This window comes from Pleuronectes platessa, chromosome 24 (assembly GCF_947347685.1).
Source record: "Pleuronectes platessa chromosome 24, fPlePla1.1, whole genome shotgun sequence".
In the NCBI taxonomy this organism is placed as follows: Eukaryota; Metazoa; Chordata; class Actinopteri; order Pleuronectiformes; family Pleuronectidae; genus Pleuronectes; species Pleuronectes platessa.
The window spans coordinates 6642032-6669791 of NC_070649.1; the positions used below are offsets into that span (position 1 = coordinate 6642032).

Genomic DNA, 27760 nt, shown 5'->3' on the forward strand with positions numbered 1-27760 from the left:
CAGGAATAATTTTAAAGAGCCAGTGCCCTCTGGGTCAAGCTGATTGACCTCTGACCCTCCCCCTCTGCCCTCTATGTTTACAGATGCCTAAAGATCATTTTCAGGTCATGGTCTTTTCTCAGCGTTTTTCAGAAATCATCTGTGTTTCCCCCCCCCCCGGAAAGCTGGAGACAATCATTTTCAAATTAGCGGACATAAACAAAACAACCACTGAACAGGATTGTAACCTTCAGAGATGACGAGTCACTTTAAACTCAAAAAGCAGCACGTACAGTATTTGAGCCGTTTCCCAACTCACACTATAGTAAGAAAACATATCTTGACAGCATGTGTTGATAAAAACACGGGTGAGGGGATGTTTGCATGAGGACCTGTAAAGAAATGACTCATGGTTTTTAAAGAGCGCAGAAACAATATGGTTGCAAGATGTTTGGGGGCATTGGAGCTGCAAACACGTTGCCTGTATGTTCTCCCCTTGTTTTTCTCACAGTGCAAGAGGCCGGTGTGACATCTGGAAGCGCTCAGGAGGCAGGACTGGAACCCCGCCCCCCCCTTGTTGTTTCTCAGGGCACACACACATCAAAGCGGCTGATAACGTCTTCTCTCTCTCTTCTCTCGTAAAGGTGCCTCAGCATCGAGCCACCAGCCTCAAACCGTTTAGTCTGGTGGGGCTGGCTTGTTGCTTTGGGACACATGTGGGACCAAGTGCGGAAAGAGGCTGTGAAGCACAGGCAATGTGCTGGAGCAACTAGATCAATAACATCATAATAATGATATCCAGATAATTGGGACTGGACTATCATCCTCTGCAGTTGTTAACTGGTTTTTAAGAACTTTTTTTCCTTTTTCCTGATCTGCCTGTAGTTTTATACTCTTGAACTTGCTGAACCTGATTCTGGCAATTTAAGCGCCGACATCTGAAAGCAGCTTCAGTCTCTCTTTTGGCTTCTATCATAGTTGAAGGTGGTGTTGAACAGGACTATGTTTGGTCAGTCTAGAATATTAGAAATAATATAATGTAGGTCAGAACTACATCATCCTCCGCTCTAACCCTAACCCATCGGGCATCTTAAAAGTGGAACCTCGTTGGAGAACATTTAAATTGATTAGGATCGGGGAACCTTTTTCCTTTCAAGCACCATTTGGGTATATATAAGTATCATACTTAGAAATATAACATTTATCACACTAACCTCTTTATATGATGGCTGGAACGGCTTCTCTCTGAGGAGATGTCAGATGGTAGCAGTGATGATGGTAGCATCATCCCTGCTACCAGCCGGTTCTCCAGGTCAGGATAGATTGATAGATGATGTTGTTTATTCATCCCAACCGGTTCCTCTTGGGTGGAGCCGAGTCTTTGCCAGAGGCAGATCTGAAGAGAGATGTTTAAGGTTGGGGATCATCAGCTACCTCAGATAAATCCACATATTAATCTACTTTTGTTTACCTTTCATGCCCTGATTATTTTTGCCAATACCTGAAGGAGCTTTGTATAGACGTCATAGCAGGTTGAACTCCAGCTCATCAACCGGTTCCATCTCCTGAACGAGCGGGACTTCCAGCCCCACTGCTCCAGAGGCGCTGTCCGGCTGTTACGGGTCAATCCCGCCGATCACCGCTGGAGGGCCCCTGCTGTCAGTCCACCGGGATCCGCTGGCGACCGCGTGACTCCCGAGGCCCGCGGGCACGCCCCCTCGGCCGTAGGTACCATCATGGTACTACCATGTGAACTCCAGAAGAGCAGCCCCGCCCCCCCTGCACACCACGTGCTAAAGTTCATCACGTTCTCCAGCAGATTGCGTCCCTGCTAAACAAACACACTCATGTCCACAGGGTTCGTCTCCATGTTGGTGCCAGCGACCTCCTCGATGCAGATGGACGTCACACCGGGGACTGATTGACGTTCTTCTTCCGTGTAGTAGTGGCAGAGTCTCACCAGCTGCATACTCAAAGAGCGCCCTCTACCAGTACAGTCAATGCTATGACTTCATGTTCTCAGTTTAATCATGTCTCTAGGGTTGGTAATACCAATAGAAAGAGGCGTTCAGTTCCTGTGACTCATTCGTTGACCATTGGCTGGCTTAAGGCTGTTTTAACGTCTTAAACCGCAAAGGCCTTGGATTTATACACATGGACATGAGAAGCCTGGTACCAAAAATGGACTCCATAAGAATCTAGGTCCAACAAAAAACATTAGAGCCTTGTTTTTATTTACAAAGCTATGCTTAATAAGCTACTATTAGAAATATGGATCACCAGTTCTCAACAACTCATCACCCTTGACAAACCCTGCATGAATAGGAGCTGGGTAAAACTGCATTCCAGATACCATGCTCCTCATAGTTGGAATAAACTTCAGGACTCAACTAGGCTCGATCGTTTTTTACCGTTGGATCAGTTTAAGTTTCTGTTAAAAATAAGTTTTAGTTGGTGAATGCTCCTGTTTTTCTTGATGTGGCTATCTCATCCCTTTTTTCAAACATTTTCACTCGAGGTATTTTAGCTTCCCTTTTAGAAAGTGGAGCAACCTCGGACGTTTACGGTCCCGACCTGTAAGATCCCCAGTTAAACCTCTCCCCTCGCTTCCTGTCTAATTAACGCATACAATGGAAACGTATATCTTTAAAAGTCAAAGGCTCAGTGCGCTTGAAGTAAAGTGTCGGTTAGCATTAGAGACTTTCTCACAGTCCTGCAGTGGAGTCGGAATGAAAAGGCGAGAGCGCGGAACACCTGCTGCCGCTCTCAGGCCTTTTATTTGGTGGAGAGGTGTGTTTTCTTTTTGTCTGTGAAGCCGCCAGCACCTGATATTTACTCCACACAGCGGAGGCCAACCTTCTCTGTTTCAGCTCGGCAGGTTCTCGCTGCCCCCCTCACCCCCCACGGTGAAATCATCTCAGTCACAGGCTGTTTTCAGTCAAGAGGAGATAATGAACCGAGAGAACAGATTAGACCTTTTAACTGCTCGGTGGTTAGACAGGCTTTTCATCTTTAGGCAACAGAAAGGAGGTCATTAGCTGTGATTTTCTCAAGTCACATTTTGGGGAATTGAAGCATCAGAATCTTATGTAGCATCATGTGGGTTAGGATTCATTTAGTTTAGGATTAAGTCCCGATTAAGTTCATCCTTTCTACCGTAAACGTGTAAATGGTGGTTTATAAGACATAAGACGATAAAACATGACACAACTGTTAAAAACAGAAGAGCTTTAGGTTCATTGTTCTGTGAAATAAAGCCTGACTGGTGCTCCCATGTTCGATAGTTGTTGACATGCATAGGTAAGTGGTTTGATCCCTGTCTCCCCCTGTCACACATGTGCCGAAGTGTCCTTGAGCAAGATGCTGACCCCCAAATTGCCTATATTTCCCCCTCGAACATGGATACACTGAAGGGGTGGATGGCAAAACTGTATTGAAAAGTGCTTTGAGTGATCCTCAACGCCATGGAAGTACAGGCCATCTATAAGTACAGACCATTTCCAAATACAGACCATTTACAACATGCTCTGAAGGCAAGTGTACAGAGAACACACAGCTGCTGCAGGGTTCGTGTCCATGTCATGTAGTTGCATGTGTATCTCTTTCTCACGTTGGGGACTCCGTGCAGTGAATCCTTTAATTTGCAGAAGAATGCGTTTGAAACGTGTCATTTTGGCTGAAGACAAGGAGGCTGCGTGTGGAAAACAACACGCGTGTGTGACTCTCGTGCTTTGAGTTTGACACGTTACAGGTTATTTTTGTTATCAGTTTTGTGGGGGGATCAAAGAGGACCCACCTACAGCCTGCACCCCTTCCCCTCCCCCTGACCTCCCCTCCCCTCTCTCCCACCTCCTGTCTCTGTCCTCTTGTGCGCTGCGCAAAGGAGAATCCGCGCTCCGCAGCCAGCAGTGCGCAAATTCTAACTCTTTTCTCCAATTGCCAAACGCGAGCGAGGGGATAAATAGAGGTTTGCGCGACTTTCCTCACTTTTTTCTTTCCTCCGTCAACTCTCAATGGGACCAGACGACTGAGGCGAGCCAGCTGCATCACTTCGCCATGGACTGTTGCGCACATGGTTCCGTGCGCCTCTCGTTCCCTGGATATTTACGCATCGCGCTGCTGTGGCTCGTGCAATTACAAGCGTTCGCCCAACACGGTAGGTGGACGTTAAACTTTATAGTGGCTTAATTTACGACAGGTTTGCGCGCAAAAAGACAAACCCAACATCCCCCTGTGTCCGCAGAGTTTTGCAAAAATGTCCAAATGGTCCCCAGCTGCTTTGAAGGATAAAAAGAATACCTTTTCATCTCCAATATCCGGGGTGTTAAAGCAATAGCAGATGTCTAATGCAAGCCAGAGCTGCCCGTACAAAGTCTCTAAAGCCTATTCTCGACATATAATGCAGATTTGAGAACATCTTGCCTGATAGAAGCAGCAGACTGTGCAGAGTTGGCCTGAGCCGCTGCATTCCCATCACTCAGCGGCTCCAGAGGTTACACGGACCTTCACCAGACACAAGAGGACAAGACAGACAAGGACAAAGACAGTTACACACACAGGAAGCAACAAGAGGCGAAGATCACACGGGTAGTTCATTTAAATGGAACAAAATTAAGGGTAATTGTCAAGTGAAGACATTCAAATTTGTGTTACATTTCTTTAATTGATAATCAAGAGTTTATTTGTCAATTATCACTTCAACAACAAGCAGGAGAAAAAGTCCTGGATGTGTTTCATTCTCCACTATGCAACTTCATTTCAATAGAAAACAGTTGGCTTGATCTTGATCCAGGAAACTATTGTCCTGTTAACTCATGTCCCATCTTGCCCTCATCTTCCTGCCACTGCCGCGCACACGCGGCCATACATTTAAAAATAGAGGACTGTAAAAGTTGTGCAACACTTTTATGATTAAAGCACGAAAAGCTTTACTCGAGTTTCACAGCCGAAAAGTTTCATCCCTCGGTTTTTATCTCAGCATGAATCCTGTCATTATTCAGCTGCAGTAACAGGCTGTAGCTGGCCTGGTCGATCCAACATGCTGGCGACTATCCCACACACATCTTTGTCTCCAGGGCCCAACAGCAACTGATCAAAGCAGACAATCGTAAACTTTAAGGCCGGCCCTCGTAAAGCTGAGTTCTCCCTGCAGCTTTTCAACAAGAATACCAGGGATTTCTCTGCCACAGCAGAGTCTGACACAGGAGGGGGAAACACTGGGAGAGATATGATGATTAAAAAAAAGCTAAAAGGCACCAACAACAGTTTCATTTATCCACCTTTGCCAGTTTACTTTGTTTTACTGGGTGGTATATAAATTCCTGCAGATGAACATGAGTGCTAACTTGGGCTCGACAGTTGTATCGTGCACGGCCCCTGTTAAATAAACAAATAAACTAAACCTGTCTTCTACATTCTTCCTCCGGTATTAAAATACCTTTGACGCTGCTGAGCTTTCAGCGGGGCAGTAAATAAAGAGTACCACCGTCTACTATGAAGCCAGATATCTCAAGTGTAAAAGTGGTTAAAAACAATTCACAGGATATTTGGATTATCACGTGAAAACATATGATTTACGCCACAGAATTTCTATGTCCCCTCCTGTCGCCTGCATTCTCTACTCTGGCTCCCGCCCTCACCTGAATGTTCCGGACATCTTCTTGTCGTTGACCCTTGAAAGAAAAATTCCAGACAATGTCTCGACCCACTTCTCCAGACATTTTCTACAAATCTTGGCAACAGCTTCAAAGTATTAAGACACATCATTCAAACAATGCTCTTAAAAGCAGATAATTACGCCTGTTTAGTGTGAATCATAATGACTCTTAAATCATGTAAACGCTTTGTGATCCTTAACCCTCTGTGTGCCGGTCGGACGCTGTCGTTTCTGTTTGGCGTTCGGTGAGTGACAGGCCCTCTGGGAAAAAAGACCTGTAACCTCCGTTATGTTAACACCACACGCTCCCAAATTAATCTTCTTTCCTGAGAAACTGGAGAATTCCCTGTGGAGTCCCTGCACATCTGGACCGCTGAGGGGCCTCCCTCCCAGTGGGATCTCCTCCACCCAGGAGCCGCTTCATTAGCTCACCTCCTCCCACCCCCCCCCCCCTTCCCTTCCCTTCCCCTGCGGCTCTGTAAACTCATTAAGCCGCCAATTGGAACAGTTTAGCCGGTAGCCAAAGTCACGCCGATTGTCCTCCTCCTCCGAGAAAGCCCGGTTGTTTGGACAACCTGTGACCTCGGATCTCGTCAGGGGAGCCGCCAGACGAGGTGAACCCGCAGACAGGCGACCGTGTCAACAAAAGCATTTGCTTTCAAGGGGCTGTCAACATGGAGACCGGCCTGTAAGACCGTGTCTAGGCTCGGGATCACCGGCAGTTACTTTGCCCCATGCATTCAAGGCTTTGACGTCCTAAATACCCTGAATGTTTGTTTTTCCTTGCCACAGCAGCCAAACTCAAACAGAGGAAAGGGAACAAGGTTTGTCCTCAGGAAGTGACATGACAATTTGCTCTTTTTGTCATGGGGTAGTTAAGAAAGTTCTCTGTTGACAACGTCCAGCCATTTCGCCTCACAGATGCAGAGCTGTGAGGAAAACGGCACGTTCTGTTCAAGTAACTCCCCCGGTGGTTTCAGCCACCAGCTGCAGGCGGTGTTTTAGAGGCCTCTCAAGCGCCATTGGTGTTAACGTGCCTTCGGGCGCGCTGAGAGGCGAGTGGCTCTCAGGAATGTCTGTTGTTCTTAGCAATTTAGATCCGTGCAAGTCACCTCTTGAACGATGCCTGACACTTTAGAGTCACCTTTTGATGCTATTTCTTCTTTTCCGCTTTAATTTGGAAGCTTGTCAGCGATTCACGACTGGAGGGTCACAGACGTATAAACACCCTCCTGAAGATGCTTGACTTGTTTTTTTATCTTAATCTGTATCCAACTATAGTGTTAACTTATTTAAAGTTTGGTGAAAAAACTGTCAATTCATGAGCTTTAATTCAGAGCTTTCAACCACAGATGGACTTTTCCTGGATGACAGAGGTTATGGTAGTTCCTAAAATGTCGATTCCGACGGCCAAGAACAAAAATTCATACTCAAGTCTTTTACCTGCAGCGTCCAGAGAGAGAAAACTTCTCTTTCCACTAAGACTCGTCTAAACACAGCCAAGAACAGCTCCACTCGATCAGAGATAAAGACATGATACGATCACAGCCTGAGATGGTTTCCTTTCCTCGTTGTTAAACTGTCTTCTTGTGTTTCAGATCAGTAAACGCAAAGGAAACTGATTATTCAGATTAACAGGGTCAAACTAAAAACACAGAATAAGAGCCTCTTCTTCTTCTCCTCGTAAAATTGTAGAAAAGTCAAGTCTTTTTCCACATTTGGACAAATGGAAAATGCTGTTTTTGTCTTCCTCTTCTTTTGGTTTAATGCTCTATCGCTTTCAAATGCACCACAGTTCAGTTTGGAATTCAGTTTATTGATGTCGTCCTTGTCGTCCTCGTATTCAGCTCAAGAGTGTTACCCAGGAGGCCACCGGATTTTGCGTGACGCCTACCGGAGCATTGACTTTGACTCCACAGAGATCCAGAACACTGCCATCCAGGACCTGATCTGTGACCACTCCCTGTCGCAGGGCTGGTACAGATTCAAGATCAACAACAAGCCGGCGGAGATGCCGACCACCTGCGTCGAGGTAGGACTCCAGAAATAGCAGATGAGCTCTGCCAAAATAAAGCGATTTGTCTCACTTGTTTGTTTCACTTTGTCTTGACTTAAATTGAGTAAAAAAAAACTCTCATCTCTGCCAAAACAAGCCTCAGAGGTCCTCTGCAAACAACAGATTGTTATAATAAGCACCTTCAGCACAGCTGGAGTGTATAATAACCCATCACAGCAGATAATGACTATTTCTATCCACCCCACTGCAGATGAACCGCTGCGGTACACAGGCCCCGGTGTGGCTGTCACTGAAGGACACCTCCCTGCCGCGGCCCGGCGAGGTCCGCCAGCTCTCCGCCTGCGCCACCTGGCAGTTCTTCCACGGCAGCACCAAAGACTGCTGCCTCTTCCGCATTCCCATCACGGTGCGGAACTGCGGCGAGTTCCTGGTCTACTACCTCCAGCCCACGCAGGGGTGCATGGGATACTGCGCTAAAGGTACACACAATTTGTTGTTGGGTATTGTAATATCTCTTTTCAAGTGAAGCTGATGGGTTTTCTCAGTCGTTTCTTCCACAGAACTTCTCTTCCGTGGTTTCCAACAAGTTACAACCCCTCATTCTTGATCTTAGATAAAAAGAAGTTTGACATACGACTGATGAGCGATTCGGTCAAATGCTCCAGAAAAAACGAGTAAAGGAAACTTGTTGCGATTGTTTTGTGACTTTCTTGTTTCAGTTTCTCCCAATTTGGGGCCGAGACTCTGCCCGACAGGCGAGGTGGAAGTCAACGGCCAATGCAAAGGTAAGGTTTCAAAAGGTCCACTCTTTTCACTCAAAGTACAACGTTGTCTATCTTTGTATGAACGAAGAGAAACAAACTCTGTTTCCAGCTGCTGTCCCATCCCTCCAATATCGGCCGGTGATCGCCCCGGAGCTGGTCGGCCACAGCGTCCACTTGAGGTGCTCCTTCATCCCGCCGCCGTGGAGCCAACCGCTGGTCTTCCAGGTGGTTTGGGCCAGACACGTCGGCCACAACATGAAGGCTGAGATCCGGCAGGAGACCACTCTGAAGGCCTACTCTCTGGTGGAGATGGATGGGGTTCACTTCAGGCTCGGGGAAACGGTAATTTTGCTGCTGAGAGCTTCACAGTAGCCCGTAGATCACGCTGTCATCCTTTTGCCAGTATGGAAGATGGAGAAGTTAAATCAGTTGCAGGTTGGAAAACCCAACCTCCACATGCTTCTCATTGAAACCTCCCCATTCAACTCGTCACGTTAAATTCAAGTGAAGGTTTTTTACATGGAGGGAAGCACAGATTCACAATGAAGCCATTTCTTGTGACGCTTTGCACCGTTTTATCGACGCACAGCTCTCGCACAGTAGGACCTTCTGCTCCTGCTCAAGGACACTTCTGCACTCGGCTTACAACTGCATCCAGCTGGAGATAAGTCATGCAGAGTACGTGCATGACAGCAGTCAGGTGGGCTTCAGCTGTCTTTTAAAAGAAGACACGAGGTGATACAAAGCATTCAGTCAGAGTTTGTAAGCACGTGATATTTGACACCGGTTTGTTGTTGATGACGCTTCTAACATGAGACAGACGCATAAGACAGAAAACAAATATATCCGGTGACACATACACAGAAGACACCGATGAAGATGTCAAGAGAGTTTGTGGTGATGAAGCTGACGATGGTGTCGGAGTGGAGCTGCAGCAGAGTTTATATAAGTTAGGAAAGTAAAAATCCCTTCTGCAGGAAATGAGGAAGACAACTGAAGAAACCACACAAATCAGATTTTCAATGGGATGCTGTTAGAAAATGAGGTGATGTCACTCTCACGGCTCGCCCCAGAGCAGCTGTGCACCACTGCGCGGCCATATTTGGACACCAGGCTTGTATTAGTTGTGTCTGCAACGTGTTGCGGAGGGCTGGGCTCGCTCACGGGGCCCATCTTTAACACATGTTGATACTGCAGCTGAGTAGGGTCAAAGGTCATCTCCACTTTTCCTCTCTACCCTGTGAGTGAGTTAAACGTTAGTGCTCTTCGAGCCGGGGGATCAGAGGGGCGCTGCACTGTGGGCTGCACGGGGAAATTTTGGGATATATCACAAATACAGTGTCAGACGTACATTGTTCGTCTTTTTTCATGCATAACAATCACACATGCTGGGAATTTGAAGTAATTGTTCACTTGGAAATGTTCTAGAGAGCTTAATAAGGAGAAGACATTAAGGAGCTCAGAGAAAGAACATTGTTCCATTTGAAATATGGCCCCCTAAGTCCCGACAAACCTTTCTGCTTTTATCTCTCCTTGCAGTTCTCCTGCAGCGTGTCGACTTTCAGAGCCAACTCCAGCCGCAGCAGATCTACTCCGAAAGAAAGCGAGAGTTTCTATGCCGGACTGAAGGTAAACATTCTCGTGTTATGTTTAAACTCCAGTCTACGCCCGGATGAAAGGAGGCGTTCCCATTATCCACTGGCAGAACGTGAGAGGAAACCTCAGTGAGCTGGAACACGCGCAGCCAAACTCACCGAACGCTTGTTTTCTCTTCTTCTCGCCCTTCAGTTTTCTCCCGAGTCGCTCCACATAGCAGAGAACGGGAAGGAGCACGAGGTGACCGTCCACAGCACGGTGCCCATCCCCTGCTACAACACCAACCAGGGCCACCAATGTGGAGTCCCTCTGGCTCTGAGCGTCCACGACCCAGGTCAGACCTACAAGAAAACAGAGGATACCGGCTGTGTTAACCATCTTAGCAAGTGGTAGAGAGAGAGAATACTTGTGTGGCAATGAAATGGATCAATCTTTAAACCTTAATATTGATAGTTATATCAAATTCTGACTAAAACAAAAATGAGAGGTTAAATTAATTGAATTCTCATTAATTCATGTATAATAATTTCACAGGACGCTTTAAGATACATTAAACAACTTAAGTATAGAGAAGTTAGGAACTTAAATATGTCAGTAACTCAAACCCCCATTAAACTTTGGCTTCTAATCGACGGCCTGTTTGGTTTTTAAGTATTTTTAACATTTACAGAACCAGAGGCAACTGAGCCCAAATATACATTTTTATTAATGTATTTAGTCAAAACAAAGATGCCCTGAAAAGGAGCCTGTTAGCTTATTAAAGATGATTAGAGGGTCATGTCTCCGTCCTCAACAGTGCTGCTGTTGACACTAAACGTCCTCCCTCCTGCTCTGGCTTTTCCGTCTGTTGTGCTCCAACTTGTCCTGTACATCATCACATCAAAGACGGCCCGGGGGGCTTTTTATTATAGTTCTGCAGGCAGCTGTGTGCCGTCCGTTAACACTAACCTACCGCTGTGTTAACACCCACAGACAGTCTCGGACACGAGGCCTCCGATGTGGCGCTGTCCGCCTGCCAGGTGGAGGTCCAAACTACCGCCTGCAGCAATGGCAGCTGCGGTCGGTCGTTTTTCGTCACCGCTGTCACCGATTTCGCACGAGATGGGAACCGTCCCAGTCTGATAGGTGCTCTGCCGGGACCCAGCGCACCACGACTCTGGAGGAACTACATCCCAGTGTCGTTAAAAGTGAGTTGAGTCCACGCAGAGGTTCCAGGGATTGAAAGACAAAAAACTCCTTAAGAGGAGTCGAGACATCGAGGATCCTTGTTTTCTGACAGGTTCATGAAAAAGTTCATACTCCTCTTGAGGGTTTATAAGGGAACTTTACAAGGGTTTAAGACGAGGAAAGACGAGTGGTCCCATCAAACTCCAGAGAGGCTTCCTGTGCTCCTGGAAGTCTCGGAAATTGGAATTCGTGGCATCAAAGTTGCTTGGGACTTAAGGAGCTTTTTAGGGCTTTATGTCGTTTTTTCCAAAATTGTAACAGAAGATGCTAAAGGGGAAGCTTAGGAAGCCACTGTAGATTTTACAGGCTCTTTGAGGAGATAAAACTACTTTATGTTGTTAGAAAAGTAATTTTCCTGCATGGATTCTAGGGTTTTGTGTTGAAGACGGCCAAGGGGTCTTCAACGGCCCCTGGCTGTTTTGCGATCTCTGTTGAGGAATCCTCTTAAGAGGGCACTAGGGTCCAAAACTGAATGACGAAGCAGCGGACTGATATAATTATTGAAGTGTAACTTTAATTAAAGAGTATAAGAAAGGCTGATCTAATTACAGGTCTCTCTGTCATACTGTGTACATATACACCAAGTTATACCGTGCTTTATTAAGTTTGAGGGGGGGAGTGTGACTGACATGAAGTTTGAGGAGCGCTGCTCTAAGTGGTCGTTAGTTATGTCCACACAAGCCATTACGTTATGTAAGACATGTCAGCCCTGCAGACACTGTGTCTCAGAGGGGTCCTCAGAACAGATGGGAGTCTGTGTGCACGGTGAAACATCAAAAGCTCAAGGTTAGAGGGTCGCAGGGTGCTCCCCCCCGTTAATCTTTGTTCTCCTGACCTCTGCTCCCAGGTCACGGTCCAGGACGTTCCCACTTCCATCTGCTACTCTCTGACTGACCCACATGTCATTACCCTGGACGGCAGGTAAATTTACTCTGTTATCAGTCGTCAAGTTTAATTAAATAAATAGTAGGTCTGCTCCCCAATTTAAACCATGACGTACTCGCATGTCATTCTGTGTGCAGGCGTTATGAAAACCACCAGACCGGCACCTTTGTCCTCTACCGGAGCCTCGCCAGGACGTTCGAGGTCCATTCCCGTCAGTGGGACTGCGGCAGCCGACACTACGCCGTTGCGTGCAACTGTGGCATCGCGGTGCGGGAGGGGAACGAGGTGGCCATCTTTGACATGTGCAACGGGCAGCCGCAGGAGACCAGACCGCAGCTATCCCTGAAGAGCCTCGGCGATGAGGAGGGCACTCGGGTCAGGGTGCTGGAGTCCCACCAGGGGAAGAAGGTCACCGTAGGTACCCGAACATTTGGACACTGGTGCAGATTTTCGTCATAACGCGCAGTTTGCTTCTGTGTCTGAACCACGTCACATTGAATTCATGTTGCTGCATGAGGAGATTCTGTTAATTAGCTGCCGGATGTGACTCTCCTCTTGTAGTTGATCTTTCCCTCCGGGGCCTTTGTTAGGGCCGATGTTGGCGATTGGGGGATGAGCCTGTCCGTCCGGGCGCCCAGCGTCGACTACGGCAACACGAAAGGCCTCTGTGGCACCTTCGACCACAATGTCAACAATGATTTCCACAGCTCTGACGGTGTCTTCTATGGACCTGATGAGCTGCATCGCTTCATACAGGACTGGAGGTCGGTAAAACTACCCGGTTTACTACTTTGAACTAATTTGTCAGAAATTAGCCTCTTCAAAGCTTTTTGTTTCTTCTGTGTGCGGTAGGATAGCCCCAGGTGAGAGTTTATTTGACAAGACACCTCCAGGGATGACACCGGAGGTCAGGAGGCCTTTCTGTCAGTGCCGGAACGAGTACAGCGCTTCTCATCATGCCGGCAGAGGGATGAGGAACCTGTACGGTCCCTCTGCTCATGCCGACTGCATAGCTCACGATAATGTGGATTACACATCAGTCTTCCCCTCCATGGACACGACGGTGGAATACATCAAGAGTCCAGGGAGAGAGGAGAGCATCCTGGATATGACTGACTTTAATAGTCATCCTCTGGAGAGGAGGCACCTTCAGTTTCCCGGTGAAAACGGAGACAGTGATGCTGAACTGGACAGCGAGTTCAGGGAGGATCATCTGCTTTCCGTTGACAGGGAGAGGAGACAGGCATCATTTGAATTCCAGCCTGTGTTTGCGGCTCAAAGCCTCAGTCCGGCTGATCTGGAGAACTTGGCTTATTTTTTCCCTGAGGATCACCTGGCAGAGGCCCGACCGCAGGTCCAACCCCAGTGGCCCACCCCGAGTGGCCTCACCTCGGCCAAGGCTCTGGAGGTGTGTCAGATGGCTTTGTCCAACTCCACTGTCGGCACGGTATGTCGGGGGCTGCTGGGACGCCGACTGGACGAGGCGGTGGATCTCTGCATCCTGGACCTGCAGCTCAAAGACGATTTGGGCTGGGAGGAGGCCCTGCTGCCGCACCTGGAGAACGAGTGCGAGAGGAGGCTGCTGGAGAACCGGACCCAGAGAGCTTTGGCGGAGGCAGGTCCACCGGGAGTGTCTGGGGAAGTGGTCACGGCACTGCGCTGCCCCAACTTTTGCAATGGGAATGGAGAGTGTACGGAATGGGGCTGCCAGTGCTATCCCAGCCACAGCTTCTATGACTGCAGTCTGGCCATCAGTGAGTTCTTTTAAATAGATCTTTAGGTCTGAGGTCATCACCTAAAATAACAAATATTCTCCCATTTTAATGACTTGTTATTTGCTCAGGCCAGCCAGTAGAGTTAACTGATCTGGAGAACAGTGGATTATGTGACATCCGAGCGTTTGACTGTCGCAACGTCCGAGTCTTTGGCCTCGGCTTCATCGACTCTCCTGACCTCAGCTGTCACGCCACTAGACTGAAGGTGAGGAAAGTCCAATACATGGCTGTGAACCTTATAGATAAAATTATATATATTATTTAATTGAATTCCTTCTGAATTTCTGCCTCCGCAGTACATGAATGGAGTTTGGGTCGCAGGAGAAAAACAGAGAACCAAAGCCACCTTCCTCAGCTCCAAAGCTTTGGACTGTGTCGTCCCGTCTTTGAGCAACACCGCCGTCAACACAGAAGATTTCATGATGGATGACAAGCCATACGCACGCTGGGAGATAAAGGTAATGCTGCGGTAGAAATGTATTTTCTCGGGCGGTAGCTCTTTTGTCGGAAGCTGGTCACAAATATATCTCATTTCTGTCAGGTGACCAACGACGGCTCCCAGTACAGCCAGGCCAAGGTGCTGACCATCTACGATGGCGTCTGCCAGGTCTGCGCGGCATCGCGCTCAGGACTCTGTAAGTTAAAGGTAACTTGCATATGAAAAGTGAAATGTTTTTTCTACACTGAAGTTGTTTATCTCCTCCACAGTGAATAACAGTTAACTATATGGAACTTTAAAGGTTTAGCAATTAGGTTTACGATTAACCTGTAACTGCAATTCTGTGAGTGGGGCAACCCGTCTGCACTGACTGCAGCTTTACCCCGTTTTTTTACTTAGGTTTCCAGATTGAAAGAAATGTGCAACAGGTTTAATTGGTGTGTCAGAGGTGCTGCCTTACAGCAACACTTATATAAACCCTGGCATATTAAAAATACAGCACACTCACAATGGATTCTAATGTTCTATAAGAATGTGGCAGCTGCTTGCATCAATTGAAGGTGTTGGAAGCACACAAAAGCTGAAACTGTTACATTAAGCTTATTTTAGTATTTAAACACATTTCATGTACCTCCGAGATTTCTTTAATAAGAACCCCAAGCTCCAACACATTACAGAACTTTCACGTTCACAAAAAACGATATGACACACTGGAGGAAAGAAAAACACTAACACATAGTTACCCTTAAATAATACAAATATGTTTGTATATGAGTTTCCATAGGGGTGTTTTTCTGAGCGGGCAAAGAGACTTTTTCTTGTACATTTAGTCCAATGATGATATTGATACTCGAGGAAGAAAATCCTCTTCATGATTAAGAGAAACAAGAAAAGACACTACAAGCGACTTTTCACCTCCCTGACATCTTTGCTTTCTTCTTGTTAGTTCAGCCATAATTCACGTGAAAACTTAGACTCTCCAGTGTTTGTTTATTTGAATATAAACAGAGCCAGTGGGTGTTTAGTGGAAAAGCGTGGTGAAGTGTTTTATACGCTCTGTGAGGCGTGCACGACTCCAATGACTAAACCAGAGACAGAGTGATTTCCCATCCTCGTAACCTGCAGCAGCTGATTAAGAACTTTACATTCGTCAAACAAATCAACAGGGGGGGTCCTGTTGTTACTGGAACAGCTTTTTACGGGAGAGCAGACAGAAAAACGTGTCATCTCACCAACAACCAGGAACAGTGAACACACACAGCTGCAGCCACACAGTCATTTGCATGTGTTTGCCAAAACCTGGAGCAAATTGAATTCACTTAAGGGGAGATGGAGCAGATGATTTCCTGTTTCTTACCTGGCAGAGAACCCCCCCTCGCAGGGAAAACAAACAGCTCGGAAAAAATGTGTTTTATAATGTTGTTAACATGACAACCCTTCCAAAGCAGCATTGTGAACATGAGTACGCAAACAAACCTCGTCTCTGTCTCGCTCTGTTTCCGTTGGCCAGGAGCGAACGTGTAACATCGATGGGATGTGTTTTGCAGAGGGAGGCTCCAATCCCAGCAGCCCTTGCCTCCTGTGTGACCCGGCCACCTCCAAATTCACCTGGTCTGTGAACCAAGGTACCGGCATGTTAGCATGTTCATCTCATCGCATGAAGAACCTCCAAGTGAAGCATGAAGTGTGTTGACATTCGGATATCAGCACCACTAACTTGTTTGTAGTTATAATGCAGTGTGTTAATAACATGCTGCCAAAATGCATCAGAAGTAGCATTAAATGAATGTTAACATTATTAAGACCTACCTAGAAATATTGAAAACCTAGTATGTAATACTTTTTAAGGTCTAAAAATTTAGGTTATTGATATTTGATTCGATTATTATTATTATATTGATAATTCATAGCATACAAATAGAATGAAGTGACATTTCCTTTCCGGGATCTGCCCCCTGATCCGTAAATGTAATGGATTCTTCCTTGGGTCATGTCCCACCTCTCCACAAAATCTAGTAGGTAATATTTAGTTTGCTTTGCTGTTTCAAGATGTCAAGGCACCTAGGAATAAAAGATAGGTGTGGAAGTAGTGAAGCAGTGAATCTTTGCCCTCACTATTTCTGTGCTGATGTAATATTTTATGTGAGAGAAAGAGATTCCGAGTGTTTTCTCTTCCCCCTGTCGCCGGCTAATGACGACCAACAACAGGGGAGAAGCAGCCTTTCTCTTACTGTGTTGGTGCGGTGTCACTGTGGCAGCCGTCCAACCGCGCTCCTGTTTGTCTCCATTAGCAGATCAAAGCGGCGGAGGTTTAGGTTTCCCAGCATGCCGTGGCCTGTCGCTTAACCACCAGGGGAGAGGGGAGGGGAGACAAGGGGGGGGGATCACTAGGTGGATTTTCACAGCGACACAGGCTGACTATTGTCCTTCCTTACCCCCAAACAAAGCACCAATCAGCTGCAAAATAATGAAACAGTTCACGTCAGGTTCAGCCTTAAAGGAGACATATGATGCTTTTTTTTTCCAGTTTCTTCCTCTGGTGCATTCTGGTGCATTTTTGCAGGATGGAAGAGGAATCTTCAAAAAGCATGATCTGAGAAGTGGGTAGGGGGTGGGGGGGGGCTTCATGATCTTGCTGAAAGGGCCGTTGAGAGCAGCAGCTGGAAAGAAATGCTGGAAAACCCTCCTGCCGGGGAGAGAAGGAGTGTTTACAACGGTTCTTCCAGGAACAGCCTGGACGGATGTTTTTGCCGAGCAGGGACTGTGTTTAAAGAGTTTACTTCAGGACAGGAAGCAGATCCTGACATCTAAACACAAACATGTGTAGGTGGAGGCGTAATAATACAGGCAGCTTCTGTTTTTGAGTGGAGGTTTGCATGGATTGCATAACGAATGGATTTCAGCTGTAGCTTCTTCACCTTTTTCCCGTCTGGCAGTCAATGAGCCGCCGGCCTTCCACCGACCTCAAAGTGACCTGCGGACTTTTGCCGGGGAGAACTTCGTCTTCCAGTTCGCGGCCTCTGACCCCGAGGGCTCGGCGCTCCTCTTCCAACTGGAGGAGGGTCCGGCGGGGGCCGTTCTCTCCCCAGCAGGCCTCCTTATCTGGAGGGTCCCGCTGCTTCCAGGGGAGAGGGGCCATCAGTCCAGGCGCTCGTTCCGCTTCACGCTGTCCGACGAGTGCAACGCCCAGAGCACCTTCACTGTGGAGGTAGAGTTGGAGGAAGAGAAAGGGAAACAGATGGAACTAAGGGGAAGGAAGGAGGGAAGAAGGTTTAATATCTGGTAGAATTATTGTAAATTAGAATGCATGGTTGGAAATTAAGTGAGAAACATTTTAACTTTATGAAATATCAGTTGGACTGATGCAGGAAGCAACAGGAATTATGGGAAATGTGGTCTTAACTTTAAAGGACATTAAAACTCTCAGTTTTGCTGGATATGTGGGAGCCTGTCTCAAGCAGAGGACACAGTTATTGTTGAATATTAAAATGCAGCATTGAAAAAAACCTCTGTCTCCTTTTCTATCCCTCCTCCAGGTTGACGTGGTGCCGTGTGGTTGTCAGAATGACGGCACGTGCGTGACCGACGTCAACTTCCCCGCCGGCAGTGGGAGACACCTGTGCATGTGTCCTGAGGGTAAGCAGGGGGACCTCTGCGACGAGGACAGGGACGAGTGTCTGTCGGCTCCGTGCACGGCCGGAAAGTGTGTCAACACGGCCGGGGGGTACAGATGCGAGTGTCCTGCAGGGTTGAGAGGTAAGATTTAATGAAACTGAAATGGATCTGTGCCCCCGAACTTCATGTTGGCATCCCAGTTACAGTTTCCTGTTTGTTTGGCAGGCATCACGTGTCTGGAAGATATCAATGAGTGTGAGAGAAATCCCTGTTTCCCTCGAGTCCAGTGCCTCAACAGCTTTGGCTCCTACGGCTGCGGTCCCTGCCCTAAAGGCATGCTGGGAAATGGGACAAAATGTGTGGGTAAGTGATGTGGGCATTTTTTGTAAGGTGTGTTGAGCCAAGACAGCTGCTCCATTGAATCTGGAGCTCACACGTTTCACATCAGCAGATACAGTACGTCATTGAGCAAGGCACTAAGAAAACCAAACCGGCTCACTTACCATATGTTTCTGTGGAGAGTCTTTCATTTACGAGTCATTCAGTTGTAGGTTCGCTAAATCTGGAGTCCAGTCGTAAGATCTGGTGGAAAAAGATCATAAAACAAAGTCTGATCGTGTCGTCACGAGAATAGAATGAATAAAGAATAAAACTGTTTCATTGAAAAAGTAAATAAGGGACTTAACTCCAGATACAAGTTCGTATTGAGTGATCAGTGGAGTTTATTAACCTCCGGCGAGGATGTGATATTTTTGTTTTGTTTTTTTCGGTATTGTCAGAAAATCTAAAATCAGTTTTGGTGAACATAAACCTGGATCCCATTAGCAGTCATGACAAGAGCTTATCAGATCCTTGTCTACTTTGTTCTCACATTCTGATCTCACATAAAACAAAACAAAAATCTGTATTCTTTCATTTGAAAACAGCCATAATGTCAGTTCCAAATTTATTTCAGATTATTTACGTGCAACCCTCCCCCGAAAAATGCTGCTTCTGTTGTTGCAAATCAGAGATAGGATCCATTATGGAGACGAGCATCAGCTAAACTCCTGGAATATGATTGCTCGCTGAAGCAGTGCTGCTCTGAGCAACATTCAGCAAGACCCACAGAGGTTATGCAGAATGGGAACCAGATGGCTGATGGCACCTGATACGGCTGCCTCCCTCCATGTGCTCACTTTGCATCACAGCGACTGATAACTGGAGTTAATACGTTAGAAGAATATCTGCCGCTGTTGAAGAAGGAGGTTGTTTTTTCTATTCCCCTTTGCTCCTAGCTAAGCCTTTATGGGAATTCAAAAAGAGTTATCCTGTGATACATAAAGTTTGTAGCTCGAGGTGGTCCACGGCTGTCGGATGTCGCTGGAGCTGCAATGGTGCTAAAAAGTAAAGTAACTATGTGATGGTCAGTCACAAAAAACATCCGAAGAAACCCAGTACTTAAAGCTTGTTATAAATAAGCTTTCTCGAAGTCTGAGATCTTTTGAGTAATCAAACGATTTCAAACCCGGGTATCTAAGCAGGGCAACAATCAAAATGACAGTGTGCATTGCGAGACATGATGTTCCTAATGGAAAAGTTGGCCCTAAGCAGAACACCAAGCACAAATCACTGTCAGCAACATATTGTTTGTCATTTTTATGGACTCGTGAGGACGGATCCTCGGATTTCCTCTTTCCTTTGTTTTATTGCTTACTCCTCAGTCGTCTGATCTACTTGAGCCAAAGGACTTTGGTTCACCTCTTTTTTCAATTCAGTGTAAAAAAAGAGCAGACTTTCCATGTCAGGGGCCATTGGAAGGGTTTTTACCATGAAGATCCTAAATCTTAAATGTCTTTGAGTGTAAGACAAGCTGGGATGAGGGTTTCTGTCACTGTCAGAACCACACGAGTGAAGAGTAAATCAATTCTAAGTTTAGGACCAGACACAGATTCATAGAATTTAGATGATTACACACGACTGAAAACATCCCAAGGATTATTTTATATTCATTTTCTGCCAATAGATCCCTTTAACCTAAATCGTACACACTGAACCTGTCTAGATTCAATTTTTTTTTGTTTTTTTCTGCCATGTCTGCGGTCAGAAATGTGTCCTGCTCGGCTTGTGGCTTGAAAACCTGTTTATAGGCTGTGAGTGGCGATCACGCCTCGTTGCCATCTTTACACAAACACGTTCATAAGTTCCAACTCTTGCTGGGCGTCTCATTAAAAGCAACATGTTGACCTAACAGGGTTTTTTCCCTTTACTGTACCGTGAGCACAGAGTGTAATCCTTCACTTCTTTGCTATTGGATCACGCAAAGTGAGAGATCTTGAAATTGAATAGGATGTTATTCCAGATAAGAGCATCTGATAGATGTATTACATGACAAACAAAAATATGTGTTTCCCTTTATACAGCAGTCGCCAGGCCGGCCTCCATCACTCCCACATCTGCTCCTCGGACGACTGTCTCCAACACGCCAGATGTTCTGCTGCAACTCCCCAAAAAGACAGACACTTTCCGGAAGACGATTCCAGGAATTGATCTTAGTCGATCACAAGCCAAGACCACCTGGAAAGAGACTCCAGGAATTAGCCTGAATCCAAGCCTAGCTAAGGCGGCAGCCAACAAGAGCATCACAGCGACAACATCAAGCGTCTCCCACACAACGACTGAAGCTTTGGAAAGACACCAAGGACTTGACTTCCAGCTTCCCGGGACAAACACAGATACCATAAAGAACATCTCAGGAATTACACCGGACCAAGTCGAGGCGGATCAGCCCAAAATCAGCAACACAATAGTCAAGACAGCCACTGCAGCCCAACCAACAGGAAGTGGTAGATCACCTCCAGGTAAGCACAACATCACACTTGATTTTTCATAAATAAAAACAACTGTAGCTATGGGTGGTGGTCAGAGGTGTTTTAGGAACAAGCAAAGGAGTATTTACCCATCATTTATCCTCCTGTAATAGGAAAACAATAATTTACTGGGAGAATTGGAATAATAAAACCCACAACAATCTGATAAACTATGATAAAGGTTCAACTCATGTAGAGCATTGACCGCTATTTCTTTCCCCCCAGGATCAGCTCCATTGCCGCCCGTCAACGTGTCGGCGACATGTGCCAGCAGGCCCTGCTTTCCCGGGGTCCAGTGCATCAACCGCAGGCCGCCGCATGTCGGCTTCGTCTGTGGCCGCTGCCCCCCCGGCCTTTACGGCAACGGACGCGTCTGCATGAAGAACGCCAGGGCAGGTACGGGAATCACCTCATTTGACAATCTTAAAGCATGCTGAGGATCGAGTGACTTTACCATTGTGTTCACAAAATCCTGTGACATGTGCATCATTTTGTAATTGAAACCTTTTCTTATTCTTCCGGCCTTTGTTTCTAACCCTGAAGACACACACAAAACAAATCAGGCAGTAAATATCTGCATCACATTATTTATAGTTCATGTTTTGGTATTTTCATTTTCACTGTCCTTTGTGTGTGTTTCTTTTGGTTAGAAAGAATGTGTTTTTTTTTATAGCAGCACATAAATCAGCATGAGTGGTTAGAGCCTGCCTGGTTGTAATAACCACCTCGGGTACTTTTTGAATCTGCATCCGGCCGCAAAGCTTCAAAAAGAAGACCGCTCAGGGTTTTCTGTCTCACAAGGGGACTTAAGTAACAGCTCAGAAGAGAAGGAGAAGATGTCACTCTGACTTAAATTCCTTCACTTCGTCTGTCTGGAAAGTCGCAAAGAAGAATAGTGTGTTTGTGCAGATGAGACTCAAGACACAAATCGCATAAATCACTGCATTTCGAAGAGTTCTACTCAAGTACTGAAATCAGTGATTTGTCAAAATGTGCCCGTAACAGAAAAGATTGCGTGAAAAGTGAAGCCCAAGTATCTTTATTGCCCCCTGGTGGCTTACTGCGGTACAAATCCTAAACCCTGTCTCTTCCATGTGAGCATATGGGACATGGTCACAGTCCTTTTGTTCCTACAGTTATGATTTGCTAAGTTATGACTATAGACAAACGCTGCTCTAACGCTGTTTGTCTTTCCTCAGCATCCAATCACCTCCCTCAGCAGCAGACAGACGGCAAGACCAGCCGATCCTCGCATGGAAGCATCAGCAAAGTCTCGCAGCTCCACCTGCCCAACCTGCCGTCCAGACACGGCATCAAACACCTGTCCTCCTTGACCGCCACGAGGCAAAACCAAGATGACACGCCGCGCCAGGTTCCCTTGTCCGGGAGGGGGGGCGGCACTGGGAGGAGAGAGGCAGTCCCTGCTTCCAGAGGTGTGACAAGAACATCAGCGAGCGCCCTCCATGTCACGGCAAACACTCCCAACAGCCGCCAAAGTGCCAACCCCAGGTCAGAGGTCAAGACATACGCGACAACTCGCAACGCTGCCTCGAGAGAGGTTGTGGTTCCTCGTGTGACCGTCTCCCAGGTGAGTCCAACTTGTCTACACCGTCCTTCATAAAAGAAGATGTGCGTGAGGACATCCTATAACCTTCCTGTCTTCTGTCATATCTCTTTGAATCTTCTCTCTGCAGGCTGCAGCAGCACTGACTGCTGTCACACCTTTAAGGGTAACTCCTCCCGCTCCTCACCTCTCCACTCGGGAAGTGACGCAATCAAAACAGGCAACTAAGCCTCAGCTCAACCACGTGGTGTCAACCCATGCCAAACCCTGGACCCGTCCGAGACCGGTGCTCCCACTGACAGCGGCCCTGACCGCTCTGTCCTACTCCCTGTCTGAGACCGAGTTCTCTGCCGACGGGGACGAGGATGAGTCTGGACTTGAGGGCTCAGAGATCACGCAGATGGTCCCGGCATTGACCTTCCCAACGCCGGGCAAGATAGGCTTCCCCATACAGAGAGCGACCTCGGTACAGCCAGGAGTTCGTAGCGAACAAACGACTCACAAACACGTGACGACATGCGCCAGTATGCCGTGCTTTCCTGGCGTCCAGTGTGACCCAGCCGTGGATGGTGGCTTCAGCTGTGGGAGGTGTCCAGTGGGATACACCGGTGATGGACGAGCCTGTCGAGGTACAATGTCCAAATTACACCCCATCGTCTCAATGAGATCAGTATAAGCAGCAATATCAATCTGGAATTTTGTCATTACACTCTAAATATTACGTTAATAGATCTTCTGAAAAGACAAACACAAGCATAACCTCTCCACGGCGCCCCCTGTGTGTGTTTTAAGCTGTCTGCAGGCATACGTGTGGTAGGAACATGGTGTGTGCCGCGCCAAATACCTGCCGCTGCAAACCAGGCTTCACTGGATCTGACTGTCAGACAGGTAAACAGAGAAAAGTCTTGTATTCTATTGTACTTATTATTATTTCAACCATTTGCATGTATCATTCTTTATGCAACGATATTAAATTTGGGGTTTTCTTAGCAATCTGTGATCCAGAGTGTACCAACGGGGGCGTCTGCATTGCTCCGGGTGTTTGTCAATGTCTGAGAGGTTTTCATGGAGAAACTTGCCAGGATGGTGAGTTTTATGTTACTCTGATTTCATGTCACTAAAACTATCCATAAACACATCTACATCTACTATTTACATTATAAATACACTTTGGAAAGCAGTTATTTCCTAACAGTTTTAGCATGGTAGAAACTGCATTAATATAATATATATATATAATCGATAATTATCACTAGGCTTAGAACTGAACTGTTATAAAGGATACAACTAACTGGTCCATCTGTGCAGCTCTGTGCAGGTCACCCTGTGAGAACGGAGGCACCTGTGTGAGTCTGCAGACTTGTTCCTGTCCCTATGGGTTTGTTGGACCTCGATGTGAAACCAGTGAGTTTACAACCTAAAGAAAGATGATGTTTGCAAAGGCTTGTGGGAGTTGTAGATGCTAAATAAGTATTTATTAAGTTTTGTGCTTGAGAAATGAGGACATTTTTATTTTTCTGTTTATTATAGTGGTGTGTAGCCGCCACTGTCACAATGGAGGTCAGTGTAAGTCTCCGGATGAGTGTATGTGTCTGCAAGGCTGGACTGGAACATCCTGTGAAACTGGTGAGTGTGTCTTCTCTTTGTGTGTCTTCTTCTTCTGTGTCTTTTCTTTGTGTGTGTGTGTGTGTGTGTGTACCAACCTCTAGGTGCTAATTCTGTCTCTCTCTCCTCTAGCTCTCTGCTCTCCGGTTTGCCTGAACGGAGGTTTGTGTGTTCAGCCCAGCATCTGCGAGTGTCCTCATGGTTTCTACGGAGCACAGTGTCAGAACGGTGAGTCTGCAACTTCGGTCAGCCAATCAGATTGTTACTTTTAACTTTGTCGAAATTATAGTTCTTTTTTGTGTTTTGGCCCATTTTGTTTTCCTTTTCTTCCTCCAGCCATTTGCAGTCCTCCCTGTAAAAATGGTGGCACGTGCATGAGGAACAGCGTGTGCTCCTGTCTGCAGGGATACACCGGGAGGCGCTGCGAGAAAAGTACGACCTCATCATCCCTCTCCTTTTTTTTTATCCTGCACTACTTCCCACACCTCCTTTGATTCTTCCTCTCTTAATATCTTATACCTATCTCGCTGTGGCACTGCAATGTCCTTTCTCATCCTACTCTTCCCCCTTAAGTTACTTCCATTAGATGAAACCAAAAACTGTTCCTTTGCTCGATATGATCTTCAACTCTTCTGTTTAGGCTCTTGATTCTTTCTCTCTTTCTCCCTCTGCAGGTGTGTGTGAGTCCATGTGTATGAACGGCGGCAGGTGCGTGGGTCCGGACGTTTGCGATTGTCCGTCCGGTTGGCGAGGGAAGAGATGCGATAAACGTAAGCGCAGCGATACAAGAATCGTATAAATATTCTTCACATTAACAACGATATCAAACTCCAGGCCAATCTGCTGAGCGACACAGTGACAACTTCGGGCTTGTCCTCCGTATGCAGACATTCTCACCAATTTGTCAGTGAATAATTGATCACCATGTGGCATTAACATGAATTTGAGATCATATACATCCGGATCATAATCTGGATCAGCACCAAATTTCACCTGTAGATAGATAGATTACTTTATTCATCCCGAAGGGAAATTAAGTCGTCATAGCAGCAGGTATATTTGAATACAATAAAATACAATACAATAGAATAAAATAAAAAATATTGAGGTAGAAAGAATAAAAAAACAGGAACACAAGATAAATAGGTAGATAAGGTGCAGTGGCAAGATGATGGTAATAGTACTGATGATATGATGGTAATGTTATTGTTAGACAGTATATACAAATAGTACAGTATATATAGTATATAATATAACATAATATATATATTTATATATGATAGTAATTCTACCAGTATAATAGCAGTATGTAGTAATAATGGCAGCAACAGTATATATAATAATAGTAAATATAATAATAATAACATGTACACATGTATAAATATTATATACAAAGAATATACAAAGAGTATGATATAATATGATATATAGTAGAGGTATAAATATAAGTATTATACTATGAGTGTAAATATGTAGATAGTGTGCAAAAGACAATATTATTGTATAAAATTATATATAGTATCAATATGGTTTATATTAACACATAGCGGAGTGTTTTACAGGGTACACAGTGCGAGGAGACAGGTACATTTAGTGCAGTTCTGTGATGGTGGCTCTGACAGAGGTAGATGAATTGTACAGTCTTATTGCAGTTGGGAGGAACGATTTCCTGTATCGCCAATCTACTCATGTTAGATTTTTTTTCTCTGCATTGTTTCTTGAGAAATTAACAAAAAGGCAGAAGAAGTCCCTATCTCGCAATGTTAAAGACAAATTTTAATCAATTCCTGGATGCGGCCCCTTACTCGGATCAATTCAGAAAGAGTTTTTTTTGGCCCATACCCCACTTTTTATACCAAGTTGAAAGAATATCGGCTTGGTAGTTTTTGGAAAACATTACCTCCCTGACGGAGGTCAAACAGGTGATAAGCAACAAATCCTGACATTTAAGAATGCACAAATCATCTGTCATTTATTCCAGAAGACTCAACAAATATACACCACATCTGTGAATGGATTCCATTTCAGAAATTGATCAGGGTTCTGGATTTTGAGCATCAAACCTTGTTATCATGTCTCAGTCACACTCACCAAACTGAGGCAGAGGCAGGTGAGGTGAGTGTCTGAACCCTCCGGGCTCGGCTGACAGATGCTTCCACAAAGGGGCTGCACACATGGAAGCAATCAGTTCTCATGTCTGCAGTCTTTTATGGGTCTGACCCCTTGATATTCTACTGAGGCTGGAAAGAGACACATCTAAATATCAGGAGGGGGAAAGAGAGTTGACCACAGATGATCTGTCAAAGCTCAAACCTGCAGCTTTTGTTTTGAAGGAGGTTTGTTGTTAGTCTCCACTTCCTTGTTCCTCGGATCACATCTGTCACTCATTAGGATTGCCTGTTCACGGTCACGAGTGGCCACACCCACTCTGATGCAACATTTGGTTTGACTGACATATTTTTCCTTTTATTTCCTCCAACACAAATAAACAGCATCTCAGGCCCAAACCCGAGCAAGTGGGCTGATGATAACACAGAATTTGAGGATGTTAATTAAGAAAATAGAGGATTATATAAATATATACATTAACAAGTAGCAGGACAATTCGCATTACCTCTGCCAAGGCCTAACAGTCGCCTTCTGAAACCACATTTAAATTCACATTTTCATTTGGCCCCAAACAAAATCCATAAATTTCTCTAAGAGAAATAAACAAAAACATTTAAAGAAATTGCTGATCTGGATCTGCCAGATTGGGCAAGTCCTGGCTTCACGTCCTCAAGCATCCGCGCAGCTCTAAGGTTAATAGCTCTTGTGTCGCCTCCCAGCCAGCTGTCTGCAGAGGTGTTTGAACGGAGGAGAGTGTGTGGGTTCCAACACGTGCCACTGCACCCCCGGTTGGCAAGGCATGCTGTGCCAGATCCGTGAGTATGAGAACACAAGCACAAACATCTGAAATGGGTCATACCAAAAATTAAGAGGACCAGTACGACAAATAGAGGGATTGGAACAAGTTTTGTTGCTCTTGTGTCGTCCAGAGACTGAAAGATGTGCAGGTTCCCTGTGTTCTCATCCTGATTTTTTTTTTTTTTATTTGCGATTTCCCAGCTCAGTGTCAACAGAAGTGTCTGTACGGGAGTCGATGTGTGCGACCAAACGTCTGCGCCTGCCGGAGCGGATCCTCTGGCTCTCTCTGCTCCAGGAGGGTAAGAAGAAGAACCTGAGCTTCCAGTATGTTTTAAACTACACGTACAAAGTCGTTTTTTTTAGAAAGGGGAATATTGTGACTGCGGTATTTTCCCCAGCTGGTCTGAGATTCACACATGTGAGAGTCAGAAGAACGGCACATGAGGGAAAAATGAAAACATGTGAATATGCAACCAATTCCGTCACAGATGATGAGGGCCAGCAGAGAAATCTGGGCGGGAAGAATGCAACCACCATTTCATCTGTGCAAACAAACAGACAAATATCTAAAATGGGTATTCATATAAAGTGTATTTCTGTGTCATGGGGCTTTTCAAACTTACCATTACCACCAGAAATCGGTAGGAAGAGCAGTTTAATGTACAATTTCCTGAGGAGAAAAAGAAACAGAAGTTATGTATAACATCTTCAGGTGGAGTCATTTTTTAGTTCTTTAACTTTAACATTTTGTATGTCTTTCATATTCCGTCCTCCTTTTCTGTGTTTTAACCTCATAAAATCCTGGGTTTTGTTTTTTCAGCTCCAGATTGCCCACGGTTGAGATCAACTTTCAGGCCTCAAAGACCGAACGGCTGGAGTCCC

General features: G+C 45.9%; 1 protein-coding gene across 1 annotated transcript; it reads left to right on the forward strand.

Moving 5' to 3' along the window:
- The first annotated feature begins 4035 nt into the window (after positions 1–4035).
- On the forward strand, positions 4036–27719 carry si:ch211-246m6.5 (von Willebrand factor D and EGF domain-containing protein). The gene is made up of 33 exons (XM_053416820.1): positions 4036–4135; positions 7483–7667; positions 7903–8131; positions 8372–8437; positions 8526–8758; positions 9956–10045; positions 10205–10346; positions 10985–11199; positions 12087–12160; positions 12262–12538; positions 12686–12888; positions 12977–13878; positions 13968–14104; positions 14196–14357; positions 14441–14545; positions 15849–15963; positions 17275–17546; positions 17875–18094; positions 18179–18316; positions 20356–20793; positions 21028–21198; positions 22002–22390; positions 22497–22995; positions 23159–23254; positions 23357–23452; positions 23675–23770; positions 23897–23992; positions 24104–24199; positions 24308–24403; positions 24646–24741; positions 26800–26895; positions 27080–27177; positions 27699–27719. Exons 1-33 carry the CDS (start codon positions 4036–4038, stop codon positions 27717–27719), a joined length of 6249 nt encoding a protein of 2082 aa, XP_053272795.1.
- The last annotated feature ends 41 nt before the right edge of the window (positions 27720–27760 follow it).

Bases quoted from the DNA above. Each gene is read 5' to 3' on its own strand.
- si:ch211-246m6.5 (XM_053416820.1), top strand. From the start codon at position 4,036: ATGGACTGTTGCGCACATGGTTCCGTGCGCCTCTCGTTCCCTGGATAT. The intron at 4,136-7,482 runs GTAGGTGGACGT...CCTCGTATTCAG, and splicing joins ACAAGCGTTCGCCCAACACG to CTCAAGAGTGTTACCCAGGA. The intron at 17,547-17,874 runs GTAGAGTTGGAG...TCCCTCCTCCAG, and splicing joins AGAGCACCTTCACTGTGGAG to GTTGACGTGGTGCCGTGTGG.